The sequence below is a fragment of the Anabrus simplex genome, chromosome 5, assembly GCF_040414725.1.
Source record: "Anabrus simplex isolate iqAnaSimp1 chromosome 5, ASM4041472v1, whole genome shotgun sequence".
Classification (NCBI taxonomy): domain Eukaryota; kingdom Metazoa; phylum Arthropoda; class Insecta; order Orthoptera; family Tettigoniidae; genus Anabrus; species Anabrus simplex.
In genome coordinates, this window is record NC_090269.1 from 95,036,839 (window position 1) to 95,060,391 (window position 23,553).

The following is a 23,553-nucleotide window of genomic DNA, read 5'->3' on the forward strand; positions in this document are numbered from 1 at the left end:
AATACAATTGCTTATGCAGCCAGTCCCTGTTATGAATGGTGTGAAAATATTGCTCATAGGGTCGGTTGGTGCATGCATTTCAGTGGACTTTGCAGTCTGATATGTAATAGCAACGGCTGGCTCGGTGAGGAAAGCAACAGGAAACTAGCTCACTCATTTCCCTAGTACGCCTCTTCAGTGACGCCTAGGTTGTTTATGACAGCTGTTGGCGGAGCTGCAGAGCATCAAATCAGCCTTCGGGCTGAATATCCAACATAGTTCGGGAATTACAACTAATACTTAAACAATGTTGCATGTATGTTTAGTCCTCACCCCGAAGGCTGGTTGGATCCTCAACAGTTCCGCCATCAGCTGTCATAGATAGCCTAGGCATCACTGAAGAGGCGTACTAGGGAAATGAGGAGTGAGGTAGTTTCCCGTTGCTTTCCTCACCAAGCCAGAAGTTGCTATTACACATCAGTCTGCCAAGCCCACTGAAATGCATGCATCAACTGACCCTATGAGCAATATTTTCACACCATTCATAGCAGGAACTGGCTGCAGAAGGAATGGCATTACTAGCATCACTCATACCTCAGTCACTTTCATTTTGTCAAAGCCAAGGATAAAGCTGAGACAGATCAATGAAAGTAACAAAATTGCTCTAGCCCATACCAGAAGACATAGTGCACTGTAAACACTAGGTCCCACCAGCAAAGGCATGGTTAACATATATCCATTTTTAAGAACCGGAATTTTTATGCTTAATAAAACATGAATTCGCATTTTTCAACCCATGTTTTAGATTCTTATGCAAAATAAGCTTAATTCATGGTTAGCACTGAAATAATGTTCACCTTCTCTCCACAGTTCAATATGATTTTCAACATCCTTTACAATATTCTATCATATTTATGATAACTGCACTCTCGTTCAGATTGGAACAAACACTCAATTATTTAATTTTTTTCCAAGGCCTTGTTGCATTGCTCACTTGTTCATGCATGCGCGAGCTCTTTTTGCCATGGTTAGGCCACTTCGTGGGGCACCTGCATTATGATCCTGGTAATAACCGTCTGATGTCACTTGCTTCCTCCAGAGTATGCGAATTGTATTTATAGATATTTCCGTTAAGGAACTCCCCAGAGAAAAAAAAAATCTGGGGTGACAAATCGGGCGATTGTGGGAGCCAGAATCCTTTCGACACGAGATGGTCACCAAAAAACTCGCGCAAAACTGCATGCTTTCAATGGATGTGTAACGTGTGGCACCGTCTTGATGCAACCAACACTCACATTCATCACCTTCAAGAACTGCAATAAGCTGTGTAATGTCGCCTTGGTACACTTGACTTTTTACTGTGTTTTCAAAGGAAACTGGGTTCACTATTCGGTAACGTTATACAGCACACGACACTCCAGTTTTCTGAAAGTGCAAGGGCTTTTCATATAACACACGTGGATCGTGAACTGACCAGATCCCAATGTTTAGACTGTCCACGTACCATAACCACTAAGATAAAACCACGCTTCGTCAGTGAAGAGAACCTGATCAAGTTCTGCAATGCCATGGTTGTCAACAAACGACCGAACCCGTCTACAGCACACTATGCGTGTGTCTTTATCCAGTACCTACAGTTCCTGCACAAAGCAAATATGATACACACGAAGGTGTAACAACTTCCTCGTCGCTTTGCATCATTCTCTCCACATCAGCCAACCTAGCCTGAATGAAAATAGTCGTGTCCCGGATCTCTTCGGGTCTGCAATTGATCCACGTTCCCGGAAACGGTCACATTAGTTTCGCTATCATCGAACTGTAAGGAGCAGTAAAATCCGGATATCTCCGACGAAACTCGTCTGCAATACGTACATAAGAACGTCTGACAAAATAATGTTCACCAGGGAACACTCGTTGCTCTTGGGAAAGCGACATGTCTGTCAAGCAATAAACAAAGCTATACCACAGACGTTGAATGGCCGATACACGATATATGGCATTTATACTCGTTCATACTCCTACAGCACCATCTAGTGACAGGAAATATACTTATAATAACTGCGATACAAGTTAATTTTATATATGGGCGACTTTCCGATCGCCCTGGTTTGACGCTGCGGAGAAAGATCTGAGTTTGCAGTTATCAATAAAATCAACGGGGCCATGTTTTTGGAATACTGTAGTTTGTATCATCACATTATCCCTGTATCGGTCTATCCCATCCCTAGATGGAATGAAATCACCCACCGCTGCAGTGGAATTCACCTTCACTGAACAAGCTTGAATTTTATGAGACTTTTTTAAAAATTGTTCATTAATATTTTGTAAATAAAATTATGCAGTAGCAATGCAGATATTAACAAGAGTCTATTGTATTCATCACTGAAATTCAATTACATCCCTTCAATATAATCACCGGCGAAGTTCTGTATCTTCTGTCAAATGTGTGGTAGCCGTAGGATGTCGTCAGCGAGGTAATCTCAGATGATCACAGCGACGGAACGCCCCATTCTCGGAGCACTGATGGAATATCAGGTATATTTTAGAGAAATGGACTTTTAGTTTCCAATTTTAATTTGAAATGCAATTGGTTTTTCCACCCACGACTGTGGACCAATGGTAGAATGTCGGCCTCCAACCCTAAGATTGTGGCTTCAAACCTGGCAGAGGTAGTCGCATATTTGAAGGACGAAAAAAAAAAATCTATTGGACACACTATGTCGTACATTGTCAGCATGTAAAGGATCTCTGGTGACACTTTTGTTTAGCCGACAAAATTAATTAAAACTCAGTCATAGATCGCCCAGAAGAGATCTAGCTTACTGGCCCATCTGGTAGAGAAACATGGAACGTCGACATTGACGTGCAGGCGTCAAACTGAAATGTTTTCATTCGCTAGACGGGGCCATACAAGATATGCTCGGCTCCTTGGCTGAATCGTCAGAGTAGTGATTTTCGGTTCACAGAGGCTGAGTTCAATTCCCGGCTGGGTCGGACATTTTAACTTTAAATGGCTAATTTCCTTGGTTCGGGGACTGGATGTTTGTGGTGCCTCCAACACTCCTGCACCTCACACAACACTGACCTCCACTACAATAAAACACAGTTTCCTATACACCCACCCTCGTCGGAGGATGTGCCGTACAAGGGCAGAAGAATTCACAACCGCATTGTTCTTGAAATACACTTTCAACTTATCAGGTCGTGTTCAGTACACATGGTACATCTAGGACGAAGAGACGTCTGTAAAACCGGACACCAGTGAGAAAAGATCTGAGCTACAGGTCTGGCACTACTGCCAGCACAACCGTACAGTGCGGACTTGTTTCTCGTTGTAACATAACAATAATATGACCTAAGCCACCATAGTTCAAACAATAGAGCATCCGACGTGAAATTGAAAGGTTGTGAATTCGGATCCCACTGGTGTCCGGGTGGCCATTTTTGTTCTGTACTAACTTCTCCTCGGCATATATACTACAGTATATGTATTCAACACTACCTAATAAGATGAAAGTGTATCTCACAATTTGTTTTACGTCGTGCCGACACGGTTAGGTCGTATGGCGACGATGGGATAGGAAAGGGTTAGGAGTGGGAAGGAAGCGGCTGTACCAAGCAAGTTGGCCGTAAGGTTAGGGTAGCGCAGCTGCGACCTTGCATTCGAGAGATAGTGGATTCGAACCTCCCTGTCGGTAGTCCTGAAGGTGGTTTTCCCTGGTTTCCCATTTTCACAGGGGGTAAATGCTTGGGCTGTACCTTAATTACGGCCACGGCAGCTTCATTCACATCGTCGGCATAAGACCTGTGTCGGTGCGTCGTAAAACAAAATGATGGTTTCATGAAGTTCCTTGTTTCGATCTCAACCGTAAAGAATTTTGGTCCTTTTGTGACATTTTTGGACCCGACATTTTCCGAAGGAATCTTATTTCTCTTTTTTGAATGAATTAGTATACCTCCCTAGTCAGTATCTCCGCTATATATATATCCGCCTGACCACTGTGCAGTAATGTTTTAATTTAGCTTGAAGAGAGATGGACTTGGACATGTAGTTGCTTGCCATGGCAAAGTCTGAAATCCGCCTCCATCCGTTTCACAATCTCTTTAAGTGCCCCCTTTTCATTGTCACTAGGAGTGAGAATTTCTCCCAGCTATTCAAATTTATGAACACGATGGATGTCCCCAATTCTGTCCCTGTCATCTGTTTCTTTTCTTTCTTTTTTCAAAAGAAATTCTTAATTCTGTTTCGACCGCAACATTTTATAGTTCGACTTGCTTCTTGGCTGTGTGATGGCTGTCTGTTACCAGAACGACGTCATCTCCGAAGGCTATACAGTCCAACACGACGGCAATCTTCCCACAAACTATCTTTATCCCATTTTGAGTTTCATATTCAACCATTCTCGATTTCCATTGCCGGATGACCTTTTCTAGGACGCACTTAAAGAAGAGTGGAGAAAGGCTATCTCCTTGCCTAAGGTCTGTTTTATCTCTATTAATAATAATAATTATGTTATTATTATTATTATTATTATTATTATTATTATTATTATTATTATTATTATTATTATTATTTTGCAATTTTATGAATTTACGTCAAGCGAAAATGGTCACGTCTATTTCTTCACTGAAATAGTAAAAGTGAGTGTACCGACCGAGTTGGTCTTGCGGTTAGGGTTGCGCAGCTATGAGCTTGCATTCGGGATATGGTAGGATAAATCCTACCGTCGCAGACCTAAATATACTTTTCCGTGGTTTCTCATTTTAACGGCTGTGCCTTAATTAAGGCCACAGCCGCTCCCTTCCCAATCATAGCCCTTTCCCATGCGTTCGTACGATGTTAAACCACTAGCAAAAACATCTACATATCGTAAACAAAATAAATTACTTCTAATTTTTATTGTATTTTTTTTTTTTTACAGGTTGCTTTACGTCGCGCCGAAACAGATAGGTCTTATGACGACGATGGGAAAGGAAAGGGCTAGGAGTGGGAAGGTACCGAACGTGGCCTTAATTAAAGTACAGCTCCAGTATTTGCCCGGTGTGGAAATGGGAAACCACGGAAAACCATCTTCAGGGCTGCCGACAGTGGGATTTGAACCCACTATCTCCCCGATGCAAGCTCACAGCTCACCGCACGGCCAACTCGCCCGGTGGTGCAGTTTATAAGTTTTTATTAACTGAAACTACCATTTCCACTAGCCTCTGATATACGCACCGTCAACAAATGCAGAAGATGGAACAGGAAGAATACAATAACATAATTTTGGTACGTATTTGATTTTCTATAGAGAATACATTTTTTTTTGTTTCCCTTGACGAATATGATAAATGAATAAAGATCAGTGAGAAGCAAACAAACACCATTTGATATGTAAATAACACCGTGACATCGAACTTGCTGAAAATTTAGAAGACTTTCAAATTCCTCCTGAAGAACATCAACGAAATAAGGAAGGAGGTCGGCCTAGAAATAAACATTCAGAAAACTAAATTCATGGTAATCAGGACGCAGTTATCATGCTGGAGGGAAACTCTTGGAAGGCTATCATATTTGAAGTATGGTACTGGCCAGCACACGAATAGAACAAGGATGTAGAAATCAAAACTAGACAAGTGTGTTTCTGAACTGAAAACATCTTGTGTGCAACATCGACGTTGGCGTGTCGTGAATTGTTGTGTTGTGTTTTGTGCTGCCTTACGGTGATACTATATTTTCCGGAACCTGTATTTTCAAACTTATAATATATTATATTCGTGAACATCTCTATTATTATAGCTCGTGCGGTTAAAATGTATCCGGCATCTAAGACTGGAAATTGGATTGTATAATTTTTGTTACTTGCACTTTTTCAGATGGAACAAATATTTCCATTTATATAAAGAAATTGGTGATAACTGTAATAGTCACGAATATCTCTGTTATTATTTCTCGTAGGGTAAAACCTCACGAATTTTAAAAGATCAGAAATGATGTTTTGCACAACTTTGACTATGTACTGTTTTTCGATACAGCTAATATGGAGACATTTTACATTTCCTGTTTCCCCCCCCCCCTTTATACTTTATATTGGTACGCCACTGCATGCCAGCGCACGACCTGAGTTTTTGGAAATACTGTTAAGCTGTTTTTTCCACACTGTCCCGACAAACAAACAAACAAACATTGAACTGATCCTATTCCGGCATAAATAACAAGTATGAAACAAAATTCTAATGTTTAAGCTAACCGGCCACCCACACCAAGCACGTTGAACTGGATAAAGAATAGTAAAATGTGCGCAGTGTTAGGAAATCAACATGATCTTATATAAGCAATTAGCTACTGCTTACGACAAGAGCAGCACAGTATCGCTGCCTGTTTGGCGCATTCTATTAACCTTAATAACGAAACCCACGCACCAATCGGCCCGAGAACAGCACATCTCTTGTGGGCATACAGAGCTTATCTGTTGGCATCGCCAACCTCTGCACAAACAAGCAGCGTACAATAGCACAAGTATTTAAACTCACAGCATTTAAGTTTCTTCTTCCATCAACTCGATATAGCAGCCGAGAAAGAAAACATGAATGGCATCAGATTTCGAACATAAGTTAGTGGACACAGCCTGGTAGGAAAAAGGAATCCGTTAATATCTACATAAATAAAATTATAATGCTGTCTGTGCACTATGCTAGAAATCTGCAATCTAGTATCTTGGAGAATGAAAAGAGGTGAAGCGAGCATGATATGAAAAATTAACATTTCCAAAAACTACAGTGATTTCAATAGGGATGAAACCTAAGAGGAATGAATTCCCCGAAGGGAAAACAGAATTGCAACAGGTGGATCATTTCAATTACTTAGGATGTGTATTCTCCCAGGGTGGTAGTACTAAGTGAAATTAAATCAACGTGTAACAAAGCTAATGCAGCGAGAGCGCAGTCACGATCAAGAGAGAAAGAGTTCTCAGAAGAAACTATATGTGTGAATGTTGAGCGCAATCAGGACATCTTATTTACAAGTTGAAAGTAACACACATGAAGGTCGCTAGAATGACTGTTGGAACAAACAGGTGGGAACAATGGCAGGAGGATACTCGGAATAAGGTCGTAAAAGGTAAGTTAGGAATAAACTCGATGAATGAAGTTGTACGTACATAGCTTCAGTGGTGCGGGTCACATGAGGCGAATGAAGGAAGATAAGTTACCTAGGCAAATACTGGACTCTGTCGTGGAACGTAAGAAAAATAGAGGGAGACAAAGGCGACGGTGGTTAGACTCAGGCTTTAATGACAGATGTGCAGAACTAAACAAGACCACAGAGCTAGTTGGAAATAGAGAATTGTAGAGGCGTATTGGTTAATTCACAGAGGTTTGCAGACTGAACGCTGAAAGGCATAATGGTCTACAATGAAGATAATATATGTACGAGTATATATATGTACAGTCGCTCAAAAAAGGAATAAGCGTGTGGTCTTTCATAAGTTCCTCGTAGGTACACTTTTCTCAGAAACAACGAATACAAAATATAATCAAAATAACATGAGTAACGAAGGATTCGAACTCTCACTGCTCTGAGAAGCTAGTTATATATATCGCGCATAATTCTACGCAGCTACCTAAAGCATGCAGGACCGGGCGAGTTGGCCGTGCGTGTAGAGGCGCGCGGCTGTGAGCTTGCATCCGGGAGATAGTAGGTTCGAATCCCACTATCGGCAGCCCTGAAAATGGTTTTCCGTGGTTTCCCATTTTCACACCAGGCAAATGCTGGGGCTGTACCTTAATTAAGGCCACGGCCGCTTCCTTCCAACTCCTAGGCCTTTCCTCTCCCATCGTCGCCATAAGACCTATCTGTGTCGGTGCGACGTAAAGCCCCTAGCAAAAAAAAAAAAGCATGCAGGCTTGCGCATTATAACTATGTATTCACTAGGAGACCGAAAAATATAGCTTCGACAAATTATATCCAGTTTTAAGCTTTGCTGAACATTCTAACAGTAGTAATTACATAGCGAGAGCTATCGCGTCTGCTGTACACCATTTATGTGTCATAAATCAAAAATCAAATCAAAATCTCTTTATTTGCAAATGAGGTGTCTACCTCGGTGGCAAAAGTACACTAAAATACATTATTGCCAAGCACTAAATATTAAATTAACAAGAGAAGAAAATTTTCCTATAATACAATATTATACAATTTACGCTAACAATTTTTTTCTATTAACACACAGCTCATCCTTAATAAATTTATATTATTTACAAAATTCTACATATAATATCTCGTATACTTACAAACATAGTCAACTCATATACAGTATGTGGAATTACTTCAAATGATACAATACAACTGGTATAAGATTAAAATTTACATTGCATTTATTTACTTTTTTTAACCTAAGTAGCATAACGACCTGCTGCGGCTTAACCATAATTTGAAAAACACTTTTATATTAATTGTAATGAGACGAAACTGTCATATATGGTAGTGAATAGGCATGTCTGCAATTCTTATTATACTACTTCACCGTCTTCTCTAAGAAACAGCTGCTTCGACCAGTCAAATACGTTATTCTCCAGCGACACCTATAAGGATGGATACGGTATGTACAATACAGTAACTCTGCACAAAAACATGAGAAGTGAACTCCGCTCTACAGAAAAGGGCACTGAACGTATAGATATAATGTTTGTTGTGTCTATCAACGGAGTGTGTATCTACGTGGTATGTGAATTGGGTTTTGATAATTAAAATTAAGTCTGTTAAAATACTGAATGCGAGGAACATACAATACCTTGTGCTCAGTCTCGTTCTGAACGTCTAGACCACTCAAATTTTTGTCTCATACCTCGTTCCTATCTCGGATTAGGCAAATAAAAGGTAAATATTGTAAAAGAATCAACTTCCATCAATCTTCTACACCCTCCCTGCACGTTAAATACGTTACTCAGTGACCCTCTCTCGCGTTGAATGCGATGATTAAACAACGGCGATAGACTTATCGGCACGCCACAATTAATTTCATTGTCGCAAAACGTTTTCTCAGTTAAATCTTTCCGATTCTTTTACCACCGCGTTCGTCTAATCGATGTCGTTTCATGGTGTATAACCTGATCGGCGAATTTTGAATGGTTACCAATACAGTAACCACGAACAGAGATGATGTTACAAATTTTCGAGCTTCACTTTCACTTATACACCTTGTATTCTGTTAACGGAACCTATATTTGTTAGCCTGTTTATCTGTGGACAAAATGAGGCCAGAAACGTTTAAATCGGTCGACGCGTTTACTCGCTACAGTGCTACTCGAGCACTCAAAGCACGAGGCCCCCGCATGGAGAGATTGCACCACTACGCTAAATTTATCATTGTAGCATTTAGCTGAGGCCTTCAATTATCAATTGCCGTTTGTAATGTGCCAGTCTATGATAAACAGGCTGATTTTCGTAACGCAAAATTTCACTGCAGGGAGACCTACCGAGTGAAATGTTGTCAAGCAAAATAAATAAGTGCTACGCTCCTTATAGGCCTTGTCAGGTCAGCTCGAATGCCTGCAGATTACGAGGTTACGCGTGGTCAGTGCGACAAATCCTCTCTCGGCCAATGTTGTTGGCTTTCTAGAACGGGATCACTATCTTGCTGTTAGATAGCTCCTCAACTACTCTCAAGCAGGTTGATTGGACCTTGAACCAGCTCTCAGATCCAGGTAAAAATCCCTGACCTAGCCTGGAATCGAACTATCCCCCCTACTCGCTACCCCTACACCGCAGGGCTGGCAGTCGATGAGCCAAGGCAAGATTTAATTCTCCCAGTCGCTACTTTCTGATACGTTAGAAAGGGTCGTTTTGGAGCCTGAAGTATTTCTATTTTGCGACTGTTCTCCATCATTAGTTTATTTTTGTTTACAGATACAATCGCAATTTGTATGTTGAAGCCAGGATCTCCTTCACATCATTATTATTTATTCTGATCCTGTCCAGCGTCGACCACGTTCTGGGAGGCAAATTCAGAGTGTCGTGTTTAAACACTGCCTCTGAGAAGACAATGCAGATGCAATGGACAGCTATTAATCCATTCTTGCTTCCAGACCAGATTCATGTTGAAGATGGTGTCTGTCAGGTCCTTAGCTGTCCTGATTGGAGGATGTTTACAACGCGATCTGTTTACTTGAGAGCCTGCAAATATCTTTATGGATACCGGTACGTTCTGACTAGAACATGTTTTCTTCACAGGGGACTTAGGGCTGGCAGCCAGAAAGTAGGAGTAGACTTTACTTGTGCCTGTTACGATGTGTATAGTTTGATATGTTTGGATGTCGACCAGTTTTACGTGGAAACCACTTAGCCAAATTTGGAAACATAAAATCGGAATTTGTATCATGTTACGGCATTCGCCCGAAGCGACGTGCGCCTCTTTCGCTCGGGTGGTGAGAGAAATTGGCAAGGGCTACCTGCTCAAGGACGGGGCAGGTCAAAGAAGTTAGTCGCTTTGAGATTCAGTGCAGTCAATATAGGAATACTGACCGGCCGCCACCGACAGTTAGCTAAACTCTGAAAAACAGAAAGGTTGACATTTCTTGTACAACTAAGTGGACATTTCTTGTACAACTAAGTGGAGAGCTTCCAAGGCAAAGGATATTGGTGATGGCTCCAAGGTTATCTACCACAGCGCCAGCACAACAACGAACGGTGCAGCCGTCGTAGTCAGCCACCAGTATTATAACAATACCACGAGCATTTCCAGAGTATCAGATTGTCTCTTGTCTATCAAGACTGACTACTCATATTGTCTCCTGTTACGCAAATCAGATTGAGTACAGTGATAACGAGGAGGAGGAGTTCTGGAACGGTCTTGATGCCCATCTGCGAGTGACCGACCCGAAAGAGTCCATCATCCATGGAGGTGATTTGAATGGCCATGTTCGCACTCATAATGACGAGTACGTGTGTTGTCATGGCGGACATGGATTTGATGTGCGTGAGACGACGGATGTCGTATACTGGACTTTGCTGAACCTCAAGACCTAACCGTAGGTAACACTTCTCCAAGAAGAGAACAAGACACTTCACCAGCTACACTAGTGGTGAGCATGCTACACAGATAAGTCTATTGGTTAGTTTGATGACGACGTCTGAAGTTAGTGTCCAACATCAAAGTGATTCCCTATGGCTGCGTAGCACCTCAACACCACTTACTCGTGCTAGACATCCAAATGAACCAGCTGAGGCAGACTACGACACCGCAGACCGGACCTGAATCTGAACATAGTAGGTGGTAGAAAATCAACCAACTGAAAACTACCTTGGTAAATTTCTCGATGCAGCGAAGAGTATCAGCAGAAGAAATGTGGAACGATGCTGTGGAGCTGATACATCGAGTTGCAGTGGACACTTTGTGCAAAACAAAGTCAAGACGGAAATGTATTGATAAGGAAACGTGGTGGAGGAATGAGGAAGTTCATTGGGCTAATAAGGAAAATAAGTTAGTTTTAAGGACCTGATGCAATACACATCTCGAAACACGATACCGATACGGCAGTGAAGGGAACGCTGGCTGCGGCAAACGAGCATCACTACAAGGATTTGTACGACCAACTAGACACACCAGGAGGAGCTGCCAATATCTATCGCCTCGCCAAATCCCGCAATCGTTCGATGCTAAATATTGGCCATGTTATGCAAGTCAAAGAGTCAGGCAACAAAATCCTGAAAGACCCATCAGCCATCATCCAACGGTGGAATGTCTATTCTCCTGCCGCCTGCAACCAAGTGTTTCCACATCTACCAATAAAGACTCCTCATCTCACATCTGGACCTGCACCTTTATTCATACCTGAAGAAGTGATGTTAGCCCTCACAAAAATGAAGAATGGGAAATAAACTGACCCTGACGATGTACCAACCGATATCTGGAAGATGACTGAGCAGCCTGGCGTGGAATTTCTTGTCACGATATTCAGTCAAATCGTAGTTGGGCCACCACTGTGCCAATTTGGAAAGGAAAAGGGAGATTTCACAGTATGCAGCAGGCATCGGCTAATTCAACGCCTGTGCCATACTCTGAAGATATATGAAAGAGTACTGGATAATCGACTAAGAAGTATTAGTCCTAACACCAAATGAGTGAGGATTTGTCAGACGATGCGGTACCATAGATGCATCCATGTCACATGTTTGTTGATGGAGAGGCACAGAGAAAGGAAGAAGACCGTGCATTTAGCATTTTTTGACCTGGAAAAAGCTTTCGGTCAGGTCCCACACGATCGCATGTGTCAGCACTTCGCAGCCACGGGTTCCTGAAGTATACACATCAAAAACGTTTTGCATAATACGGAATAGTATGGAAAATAAGCATTTGGCTTTGTGTGTTGGCTTCTACAATGCCATTCATGATCTTATAAAGTGTATCATTTTGAAACATCCGCGTGATCGTCCGCTGCTTCGGGACCAATCATTTCTCCCACTTTCTGCTGTCTACAGAGGAAGAGTAGAAAGCTCATGTCACGGCTTGTACGCATTCGGTGCATTTTGTTAAGTAACATCAAAATGCGTAGACGATCCATCACTCGGTTCAACCGGACTCGCATCTTCGCACTGATCCAACAAGGCCTAACTCAGACAGCTATTGGCAAACCTTCTTAGAGTGGACCAAAGTGACGGGTCGCGAGTGTGGAGGAGGTATCACCGGACACATTCCCGCGGACAAACCGTCCTCGTTCCACAACAGTAGCTCAAGACCGTTTTGTTGTGATAAGCGCCACAAGGCGACCGATGGCTAACGCCATAGAGCCCCGTTGCGACGGGCTTCAGCGGTACAGGTTTCCACCCAGACGATCAGAAATCGTTTGCATGCGAGAGACCTACACGCAATGAGGCCTCTCCGTCGTGTCCCCCTCCTTGACCGCCGCCAACGAACTGTTCGTAAGAGACGAGCCCAAGCAAATCGTGAATGGGGACGTGCAGAGTGGCGTTTTGTGCTGTTCACGGATGAAATCAGAACAGCCTTGCACCCCGACAGTCATCGCGCAAGGATATGGAGGCGTCAGGGATTTCGTGCCAGGCTGTAGCATGTCCTAGAAGTGCATGCATTCCGCGGAGGTTCGGTCATGTTTTGGGCCGGGATCATGCTGCGACGCCGGATGCCGCTCGCGCCTATTGACGGTACAATGACTGCAGAGCGTTACATTCGTGAGGTGCTGCGACCAACTGTGAATCCATTCCGTGAAGAAATTGGCGATGAATTCATTTTTGGGGACGACAATGCAAGACAACATAGAGCGAAGATGGTATAAAACTTCCTCCAAGAGTCCTCCATTGCACGAATGGATTGGCCTGAGATGTCGCCAGAATGAATTGTATCGAACATGGCAATGATACGACCAGTTGCTTTCGATGGAGCAGAACTTCACCATTTGACAAGGAATCAGATCGCACATGCTATGGAGATGTTGCGATGGTTACTGGGGCTGACTCTCTTGGACCATGTAAGAAATGAAGATGTACGACGGAGACTTGGTGTAGCCCTAATCGTGGAGGAAGCGAGAGGCTCGACCTCGGTGGTATGGCCATATCATGCGAAACAACGACAATTCAGTAATGAAAACGGTCCTCCAGCTCGACCCAGGTGGGCGCCGACCACGAAGGAGACAGCCGAAGCGGTGAATTAACAACTTTATGGAAAATGCGCGTGCTGTGGACCTCAACCTTCGAGACGTCGCAGGGCCAAATAGCGGACCTCTTTTGTTGATGGGAAAAACGTTAGGAGAGAGAGACACAGCAGTAAATGGAGGTTGACACTGTGTGAATAATGGCTGCGTGTTTAGGCTTCACACACTAAGAGAATATGATCTGATTATTATTATTATTATTATTATTATTATTATTATTATTATTATTATTATTATTGCTGTAGCTTCACCCACAACAAACGATGCGATTTGCGTTTTATATTATTTAACTACACCTTATGCTTAAATATATAAAATGTAGAACTAGCTTTCATCCTTTATAAACTACTGTACATCAAACTCTAGCTAAATCTCGTTATCCCACGATCGAATTTACTGAATAAAACCATTTGGGCGGGAGTAAAGTTTTACAGTGGTCGCCCTGCTATGCTTTGTCTCTGCTAGCTGAACCCTCGCGCTTGCACTCTAAGCGTCATGGTGGAATAACTGGACTGAACATTCAGTTCACGGACACGATACTGGCCTTATAAAGATAAAATAATTGTGGATACTTACCTTGAACCACTCAGGGTATATGGCGATGATTGTATCAAAGAGATCCTGGTCCAAGTGGATCCTCCAGAACAGATTGCCGCTGTCCAACCTGTGCCCGGATTCTGCAACACACAAGATACAGCTCTTCAGTATTGTTCTTATATTCCACACTAGCTGCCGTGTGTCCGTCGCTGACGGGTTTAACTGCAGCAGTAGTGCCATCTAGCAGAGTAGAGTTGACAGCAGAAGACAGAGCACATATCAAGAACAACAGTTATTCAGTCAGTGTAACGTTACTGTTGACAGTACATTGCAGTTTTGTTCTTTTCAAGGTTTGCGATAGCGCAGCTTTCAAGGCCAAGGCTTTCTATTAACACCCCCCGCCCTCCTCAATGTTCCCACCCTTTACCCTTTACGATTTATCTCCCCCTCAGTCGTCAAGTGATCGTTCGTTTGTTGTTGTTGTTGTTGTTGTTGTTGTTGTTTTTCCGCCAGATGTCTTCCTATTAACTCGCCCGATGGCCATGATCCCCAAGGCTTGACACCGCGGTTAGGAAGTTCGAGTCCCGTTGGTGGAAAAAAGTCATCATAAGAATGTTGGCTAGCCGGGCAGGCGAGGTGGTGGTATACCATTTTTAATCCACAGATTGCCTTCCAAAAGCCAGGATTAAATTCGAAACCTCTCAGCAGTGTTCATGTGGAGTGAGGCCATATGACACTGTTGGTGGTGATTCGTCCGTAGGATGGAGACGTTAAGTCTTGGGTGTTATTCGACAAGAGTAAGCTATGTACCGACAATGTGTTTCACTCTCTCCCTACCTCATTATCACCACCACTACACATCCACACGCGCAGATCGTCTATGGGTGTCAACTAGAAAGACTTGCACCAGGTCTCCCCGAAGGCCACAGTTTTCAGGAATTCCATAGGACTGAACTGTGGTCCCACAAAATCAATCAATCTTCCTGTTCAATAGGCGCTAATAACCACTTGGTTTTGATGCGTATAAAACATAACTATTGCCAGTTAGTTCGTAATCATGGACACTGAACAATATGTCCACATACTCACAGCTCAGCTCACACTTAGCAATAAAAATAACACTTCGTGAATATCTCGATCAGTAAAGTTCGCATGCCAAAATGGTGCCTAATAGGAAAAATTAAAAACTGCATCTTCTATAATTTATCTTCAGAACAGCTTTCAGATATAACTAATATTTTCAGAGGATATCGCGAAAATAACGAATATGTCCATTATTATTCCTCGTGCCGTAACAGAAAGCCCGGCATGAACCATAAAATATCGGAATAATTTCAACGACTATCATTAAAACATTTTACGTGCAACCGAGACGTGCGATTCGAAACTCGTTGGTGTGTCGTGGTGTTTTATGCTGCTTTACGGTGTCGACTGGCAGGTTTTTGAAGTATGATGTGTCCTTAATTGGGCCCGGGGCTCATGCCGCCAACATTTTTGGGGGTACAAAGTACGCCAATACATAATGATGTGTTATTGGTGTTCTATAAAGGACCAATATGTTAACGTTTATTACTTCTCTTTTTTTAACATCTGCTTTACGTCAAACCGACACAGGTAGGTCTTATGCCGACGATGGGATAGGAAAGAGCTACGAGTGGGAAGCAAGCGACCATGGCCTTAATTGAGGTACAGCCCCAGCATTTGCTTGATGTGAAAATGAAAAACCATCTTCAAGACTGCCGACAGTCAGATTCGAACCCACCACTTTCCGAATGCAAGTTGACATCTACATAAACCAAACCACGCACACTCGCTCGGTTTGATTTGTTTACTTTTCAGTTGAAATTAAATGCCGGCCCCTTGGTGTAGGGGTAGCGTACCTGCCTCTTACCCAGAGGCCCCGGGTTCGATTCCCGGCCAGGTCAGGGATTTTTACCTGGACCTGAGGGCTGGTTCGAGGTTCACTCAACCTACGTGATTAGAATTGAGGACCTATCTGACGGTGAGATAGCGGCCCCGGTCTAGAAAGCCAAGAATAACGGCCGAGAGGATTCGTCGTGCTGACCACACGATACCTCATAATCTGCAGGCCTTCGGGTTGAACAGCGGTCGCTTGGTGGGTCAAGGCCCTTTAGGGCCGTTACGCCATGGGGTTTGGAGGAGGGGCGTTAAAATTAAATAGCTTCATTCTATAAATAAATAAATGCCGGCCCCGTGATGTAGGGACAGCGTGTCTGCCTATTACCCGAAGGCACAGGTTCGATTCACAGCCAGGTCAGGGATTTTTTCCTACATCTGAGAGCTGGTTCGAGGTCCACTCAGTCTACGTGATTAAAACTGAGGGGGCTATCTAACGGTAAGATAGCGGCCCCGATCTACAAAACCAAGAATAACGGCCGAGAGGCAACCACACAGTACCTCAAAATCTGTACGCCTTTCGGGCTGAGCAGCGACCGTTTGGGGCTGTTGCGCCAGGGGGCGGGTGTTTGTCTGTCCGTTTGTTTATAAATAAATAATCAAAACAATAGATACCACTGTCATATTATTCAATACTATTTACATATTTTAAATTTATAAATTTGAACACCGTTAAGTAGAGTTATTCATTAATTTGGATTGTGTATCCCCCGCCTCCCACAACTCACTGACTTGGCTCATTCAAAGGATATGATGACGCTTGTCAAGTGGCTCCACTAATACGCTGCTCGCAAGTCTAATACACGCGCACTTCTTCTACACTACTCGCAAGTCTTTCCAAGTTAATGAGCTAATTAAATATACCAGTTATAATTCATAGTTTTGCGTATACTAAATTTATTACTACTATTACGATGGATCATAAAATCAACAAGTTTATCACAATTCACTTCATAATCTAACCTTACAAATGCTGGATTCAAGCAGAGCAAAGTCATCTACGTATAGGCCACGGAGGCTCTGGGAAGGGTATAATGTAAAGACTTCCACTACCCGTAACCTCCGCACTTTGCATGGTAGAGTGGTCAACTCCCAGCCGCCTTTGCCCCAGGAATTAAACTGGTAGGCCTAATCAATTTTTTAACTGCAGGCTGAGTGAACCACAAGGCTATGTCGCCTCCGCAAGCGGAAATCTCGTTTCTTAAACTTTTTCGAATTAAAAATGCTCGTTTGGTACATCATAAATCAACTACCGTTAATCCTTACATATCCAGTGTTTTTAGTTTGTTACTAGGGCCCGGATGTTTATGACATGTCATATTTTATATCTTTATATTATTTCCATGGAAAATACAAGTTAAGCATTGTTTTATCTACGGCGACTAAAATTATGCAATTTTCACGGGTCATATAAAGTCATACTTTGGATCTTTTAACGTTTTTTGCATTTTAATATAATTTTTCTTATTATGGTCATATTTCCCCCATGAATTTTCGTGTTTTTGTCATTTTTATCTTTTTATTCCATTTTCGCATAACTGCTTTCAGTCTTCTGAAAGACCGATTACCGAGCTCGATAGCTGCAGTCGCTTAAGTGCGGCCAGTATCCAGTATTCGGGAGATAGTAGGTTCGAATCCCACAGTCGGCAGCCCTGAAGATGGTCTTCCGTGGTTTCCCATTTTCACACCAGGCAAATGCTGGGGCTGTACCTTAATTAAGGCCACGGTCGCTTCCTTCCCACTCCTAGCCCTTCCCTGTCCCATCGTCGCCATAAAACATATCTGTGTCGGTGCGAATAAAGCCAATAGCAAAAAAAAGACCGATTTTTCACATCTCCTAACTGTTATCTGTAATTTATTACAATTTTCTTAGAAATATACAGGGTTATTCAGCTAAGATGTTACAAGGAAATAACTTCTAAATCATTAAAGATATTCGTAAATGGTACTCAGTGTCTTGTAAAATAACGTGCTACTTATTCTCATGGGGTGATTAATAACTGAGAAATTGATACTAACTCCATATTCTTAAATGGAACGGCAGGAATGCATACAGCTGGACTAAAAGTTCAACTGCGTACAAGTTCAAATATCTAAGTATTTTCAAAATCGGACAGCTACGTTTTGAGATATCAATAAGAACGCATTTGGGCTTTTGCATGCCGCATCAGACAGCGTATGGTCGGCCAAGGACGTACTGGCACGCAAGCAGTTTCCTGGCATTGATTCCAGCCACAGAACGGATACCAGGCATGTACTGTAAACTATCGTAAACATAATGTAAGGTACCGTAACATACCTTGGGTGTGCAACGTTATTGTATGACTGGCGAACACACAAAGGGGAAGGAAGATTATTCGGACATTATTCATTTTCTTTTCTAGAAGGAGCTCTTCCGGTGTTCTGTATTATGTTTATTTCTCAATTCATACAGTAGTATGCACTGTACACTCAAACCGGTGGCAATTATAGCTTTCGTTATGTTCCTTTGAAGTCAAAGTAATTATTTTATTCCTTTTAAAAATATCACACCTCTCTGTCCTGTCATGAGTTCGCCTGTCATACACACTTTGCAAACCCATCACATGTGTACGATATGCTTACATTCCTGGTATCCATTCTGTGGCTGGAATCATACCCAAGACCCTGCTTGCGCGTCAATATGTCCTTGCCCGACTTTCAAGCTGTCTGATGCGGCATGCAAAACAGCGCATTCTGTTCTTATTGACATCTCAAAAACTAACTGTCCGATTTTGAAAATACTTACATATTTGAACTTGTACGCAGTTGAACTTTTAGACCAGCTGCATGAATATGTGGCGTTCTATTTAAAAATATGGAGTTAGTATCAATATCTCGGTTATTATCAAAACATGAGAATACGTAGCACATTATTTTACAAGCTCCTGGGTACCATTTAGGAATATGAAAACAGAATGCCCATATCTTTAATGAGTTAGAAGTTGTTTCCGTGTAACATCTTTGGTGAATAACCCTGTATATTTATGTGAACTAGGAGGGTAAGCTGTATAGAAAGTAACAGACGCGTAGAAAGCGACAGAAAGGCGAGCCTCAATTGAACTCTAATTATTTGACTTAAGTATTTCAAATATGGCCCAATAACATCCTGCGATGTTGAGCAGTCTTTTTCCCGTTACAAGTCAGTGTTGCGTGAAAATAGAAGATCGTTCCTATTTGGAAACTTTAAAATATATGTAATTTGCTATTGTAATTCATTCTGATCGCACATCAAAATGTGACATTTATCTCATTCTGTGCAGACAGTTACCTCAATCCTGGACTGAGTAATTAAATAGATTCAAAATATAATAATAAAATTAATAATATTACTTATTTGTTATTATCGAATGTTCTAGATTTTAAACGTATATTTTCAGTATAATGGTCATTTAAACATTTTGAAGATTTCGAAAATGTGACCATAAACTTTTAAGTCATATTTATCGTCATATTTTAATACTTCTTTTGGGTCATAAAGGCCTACATATTTCTAACATTTTTAGGTCATAAACATCCGAGCCATATGTATTACTACCCCGTAGGCTTCACTTGTAATACGAATACAATATGACGGGTCCAGGGCGGCCAGCATACTGAATGTGGGCCTGATCATAGAATGCTCAAGATCTCTTAGTAGACCATGTAACCAATAAGGAAGTTACTCATATACACTCCCAAAACACCAGACAAGAAGTCAAATGATAAATACAACCGGACACAACTGATCACTAAATAAAATATAGAAGAGAAACGTAAACGCGACCAGAGAAGATTATCCTGGGCACGGAACCGCCGACAGCGGTTCGACATCCACGAGGTAGCAACCCTAATATGGGAACCATAAAAAGGGAATAATTACTCCATGACTGTCGCCAACTTCCTTGAAGATACGGCACCAGAAGGAGAAGAAACCGCAAGTTTAGAAATAATGATCCTCTGCAGCAGGCATTTAGGGGATAAATGTGCCACCTTCGTACATTAGGCGACAGGAAGGTGACCTGAGTTTCCTCCGCGGGGTTTTCAATGGATACTCCGTTCGGACTATCTTGTTTCACTGTACTCTCTCCGTGTTCCTTCTTGCTGTGCTAGATTCGAAAAGCTTCCCCACATTCCTCATACTCAGCACACAAAACCCCAACCCACCCCTAGATCATCTCTGGTGAGATACGCTGTATTTTCTGGTATGGGTAGAGCAAGTTTGTTTATTGTCTTAATTTTTTATTTGGCTCTGACGATGTAGAAGTGACTGAGATATGAGTGATGCTAGTAACACAATTCTCTATGCGGCCAGTCCCTGTGACAATGGCGTGAATGTGTTGCGTGTAGGACCACTTGGTGTGTACATATCAGGAGGCTTAGCAGACTGATAGGTAACATCACATTCTGACACTGTGAGGAAAGCAACATAAATTACAACACTCCCCGTTTTTCTAGTACGCCTCTTCAGTGATGCCTAGGATTTCTATGACAGCTGACGGAGGATCTGTTGGGTATCTAACCACCAGGACAAGACATGCATATTAGCGCACAGTACGCCGTGGCTTGGCGTAACAAGTAAAGGTACGGTAAACAATCTGTTTAAAGTAAGTTAATGTGAACTGGTTTGCCGCCAACTTGACCTATGACAATTTGGTTATGGACATGGAAATTTACAGTCTTATGTAACTGGTTTTTTACGTTTTATTATCCAAGTTTATCTTCGTTAATTCGCCTGTTGTCACTACAAGTGAGAAGTACTCAGTGTAGCTGTATCTTGTTATACAGAGACCGGACGTTGGGCACTAGCTATAAAACATGCGGACAAAGAGACACTCAAAATCTTGAAAACAGGTGCTATTAAACAATGGGGATTAAAAATAATATAATAAAATGTAAATTTTAATGTAAATAATTTCAATAGTACGGTGTTACTCGACTATATCCCCTTCATTTTCGGTTTTAACATAAACTTACAGGGTGGTCCGAAAAAACGTGACCGGGCGAGTTAGCCGTGCGGTTAGGGGCGCGCAGCTGTGCGCTTGCATCCGAGATAGAGAGTTCGAATGATTTAAAAGAGAGAAAAGTGGAACACTTTGAGTTTAAAATACCCTTAATATAATTGATTTGGATTAACCTATGTTATATTGGAATATTAAAACGGCAAATGAGTCCTTTGAATTTTTCATACGATATTTTGTTTAACATCCGGTCTTCATTTACAAATAAATAAATAAATAAATAAATAAATAAATAAATAAATAAATAAATAAATAAATAAATAAATAAATAAATATTCTGCATGACAACCAAATTATTCTATGCTCGAAGTTCAAGCCGCCTGATCTGTTCCAATATTTCATCACCTCTTCTTCACTAAAAGAAGATAATTCCCAATCCACAACTGCTACAGCAGTTAATCCCTGATATGATCATCGAAGGCGGAGAAATTATTATAGTCGACAAGGGAAAAGAACCCTGCTGTTAAATTTGGTGACCATCCGGAAAAATGAATCTTGAGTAAAGTTTTCTTATCCATTGCTAGGTGGAGAAGTCAATCAAAACTGGCACGTGCATATTGGCATGTACATCATCAAAAAATAAACCAGTTATCACCACGATTCTCTGTGCTGCATGCATTGCGACTTATCGGTGAGTAAACTTGGTTAGAGAAAAATGCAGTGAAAACTATACAATTCCACAGAAAATACAGGATATTTAAGAGAGACATGATCAAATATAACTTTATAAGTTAAGGTACCAAAGCAATGCACTAAGAATTCCGTGCAATTCAACTGCATGGTTCCAGAGGTATTAACTGTTTTGTCCAACAGTGTCAAAAAGTAGATATGATCGTTAGCCCCGCCTTAACACCGAGTCAGTGATTCCTTTCTCACCATAACGTTTTAGGAGTTTAAGGGGCGCAAATTGATGTTCCAGGTCAAGAAAGCTCGTACAATGCCGTATTTGAAACAGCTGGGATTATATTGATGTCTTTAATTTTCATGTTGTGGGCTTTTCAAAACCGATGCTGTAAGGTGGGCATGCCATTTAAATACCCCAGTCGCACTGGTTTCCCTCGTACTTTACCCCTTATCTTCCAGTATTCATATTTCTTCGAACAAAAGATGCTGCTGTATTAAGTTTTGTTTTTCAATTGAATTTCGATGCAATGCCGCAGTTTGGAAATGGAAATTAATAATTCTGTACTGAACAATACAGATATTATATTTTCTCTGTAGCAGTTCGATTTAGGAAAGGACAACATGATTTATGATCACACTACTGGATCTAAAACAGTTTGTAAAGCAACCTTAGTTGTAGAAGGTTATTAATATGAAATGAATATATCGGCAAAAGTATTAATAATGAATATTTAATAAGAATAGTTATTATTACGTTATCGCCGGACTGTAATATTCAAAGTAATGCAATTAATATATTTTTCTTCATTATATCGTACCTTTACTAGAATGCAAGGAACCTTTAATATTAATTGATTGTGGGTATAGTGCGCATTGGTATCATCCAAATATCACTACAAAATTTGTCACAAATGGAACATAATAATTGCTTTTACACATATCAAGTGAAAAATCTGCGGCAAATACGAAATATTTGATTTTTGGAGAATATTATGTATACGTACTTTACCACTTTACAAGTACATTTGGTGTTGCGCTCACAGTATGTATTTTGTCTTACACTTTCAACAATTTCGTGTGTGATATCTGTGTTCACTGAAGTTCTTTGCTTTCGTTTCATTGCTTCACTTGTCAATGGCATCATTTCATGAATTGTATCGCGATATGCAATATTTAATAGGCGACAAAATGGTATGGCCAATGTACATAAGAAAAATTCAGTGGACTAGTGATTTATTGGTCCAGGGATCGAGCTACTTTCGTTCGAACAGAAATAAAAATATTTATTGGTCCAGGGATCATGCTATTTTTCTGTTGACCTCCATTTTGCTGTTTGAACTGGCCGCTCTAGTCATATGGACAAAGATAATGAGAATCTACAGACATAGCACTCCCATTCCACGGTGCTAGCCCTGGACCTGACGAAAGTAACAAAAGACGGCACCAGCAGCGGAGTACGACATAAAGCAGTCCTGTCTACAAGCCTTATGTTTTCATATTTCTCAAATAACGACGGTATTTCTTAACTTGCCGCAGATTTTTCTCTTGATATGTGTAAAAGCAATTATTATGTTCCATTTGTGACAAATTTTATAGTGATATTTGGGTGATACCAATGCGCATCGTACCCTTAATTGTCGATGTATGGTGGTGGAAAATAATATTCCTACTGAGTTAATGCTCTAATTCATAATAATTCCAGTTTCCATAAACCTCTGCTAATTAATCTCCGCTGACAATATTAAAGAACACAAATGATGAAATCATCCTACTGAGTTAATGCTCTAATTCCATAATAATTCCAGTTTCCATAAACCTCTGCTAATAAATCTCC

At 41.3% G+C, this 23,553-nt stretch overlaps 1 protein-coding gene across 9 annotated transcripts in view; it reads right to left on the reverse strand.

Moving 5' to 3' along the window:
- Positions 1 to 23,553, reverse strand: part of Mrtf (Myocardin-related transcription factor) — an 814,655-nt gene that overhangs the window by 95,236 nt on the left and 695,866 nt on the right. For all 9 annotated transcript variants that reach the window (XM_067147011.2, XM_068227571.1, XM_067147015.2 and 6 more), the window contains one exon: positions 14,200 to 14,300. In XM_067147011.2, the coding sequence (XP_067003112.2) occupies positions 14,200 to 14,300 (101 nt within the window). The remainder of the gene's footprint in view (positions 1 to 14,199; positions 14,301 to 23,553) is intronic.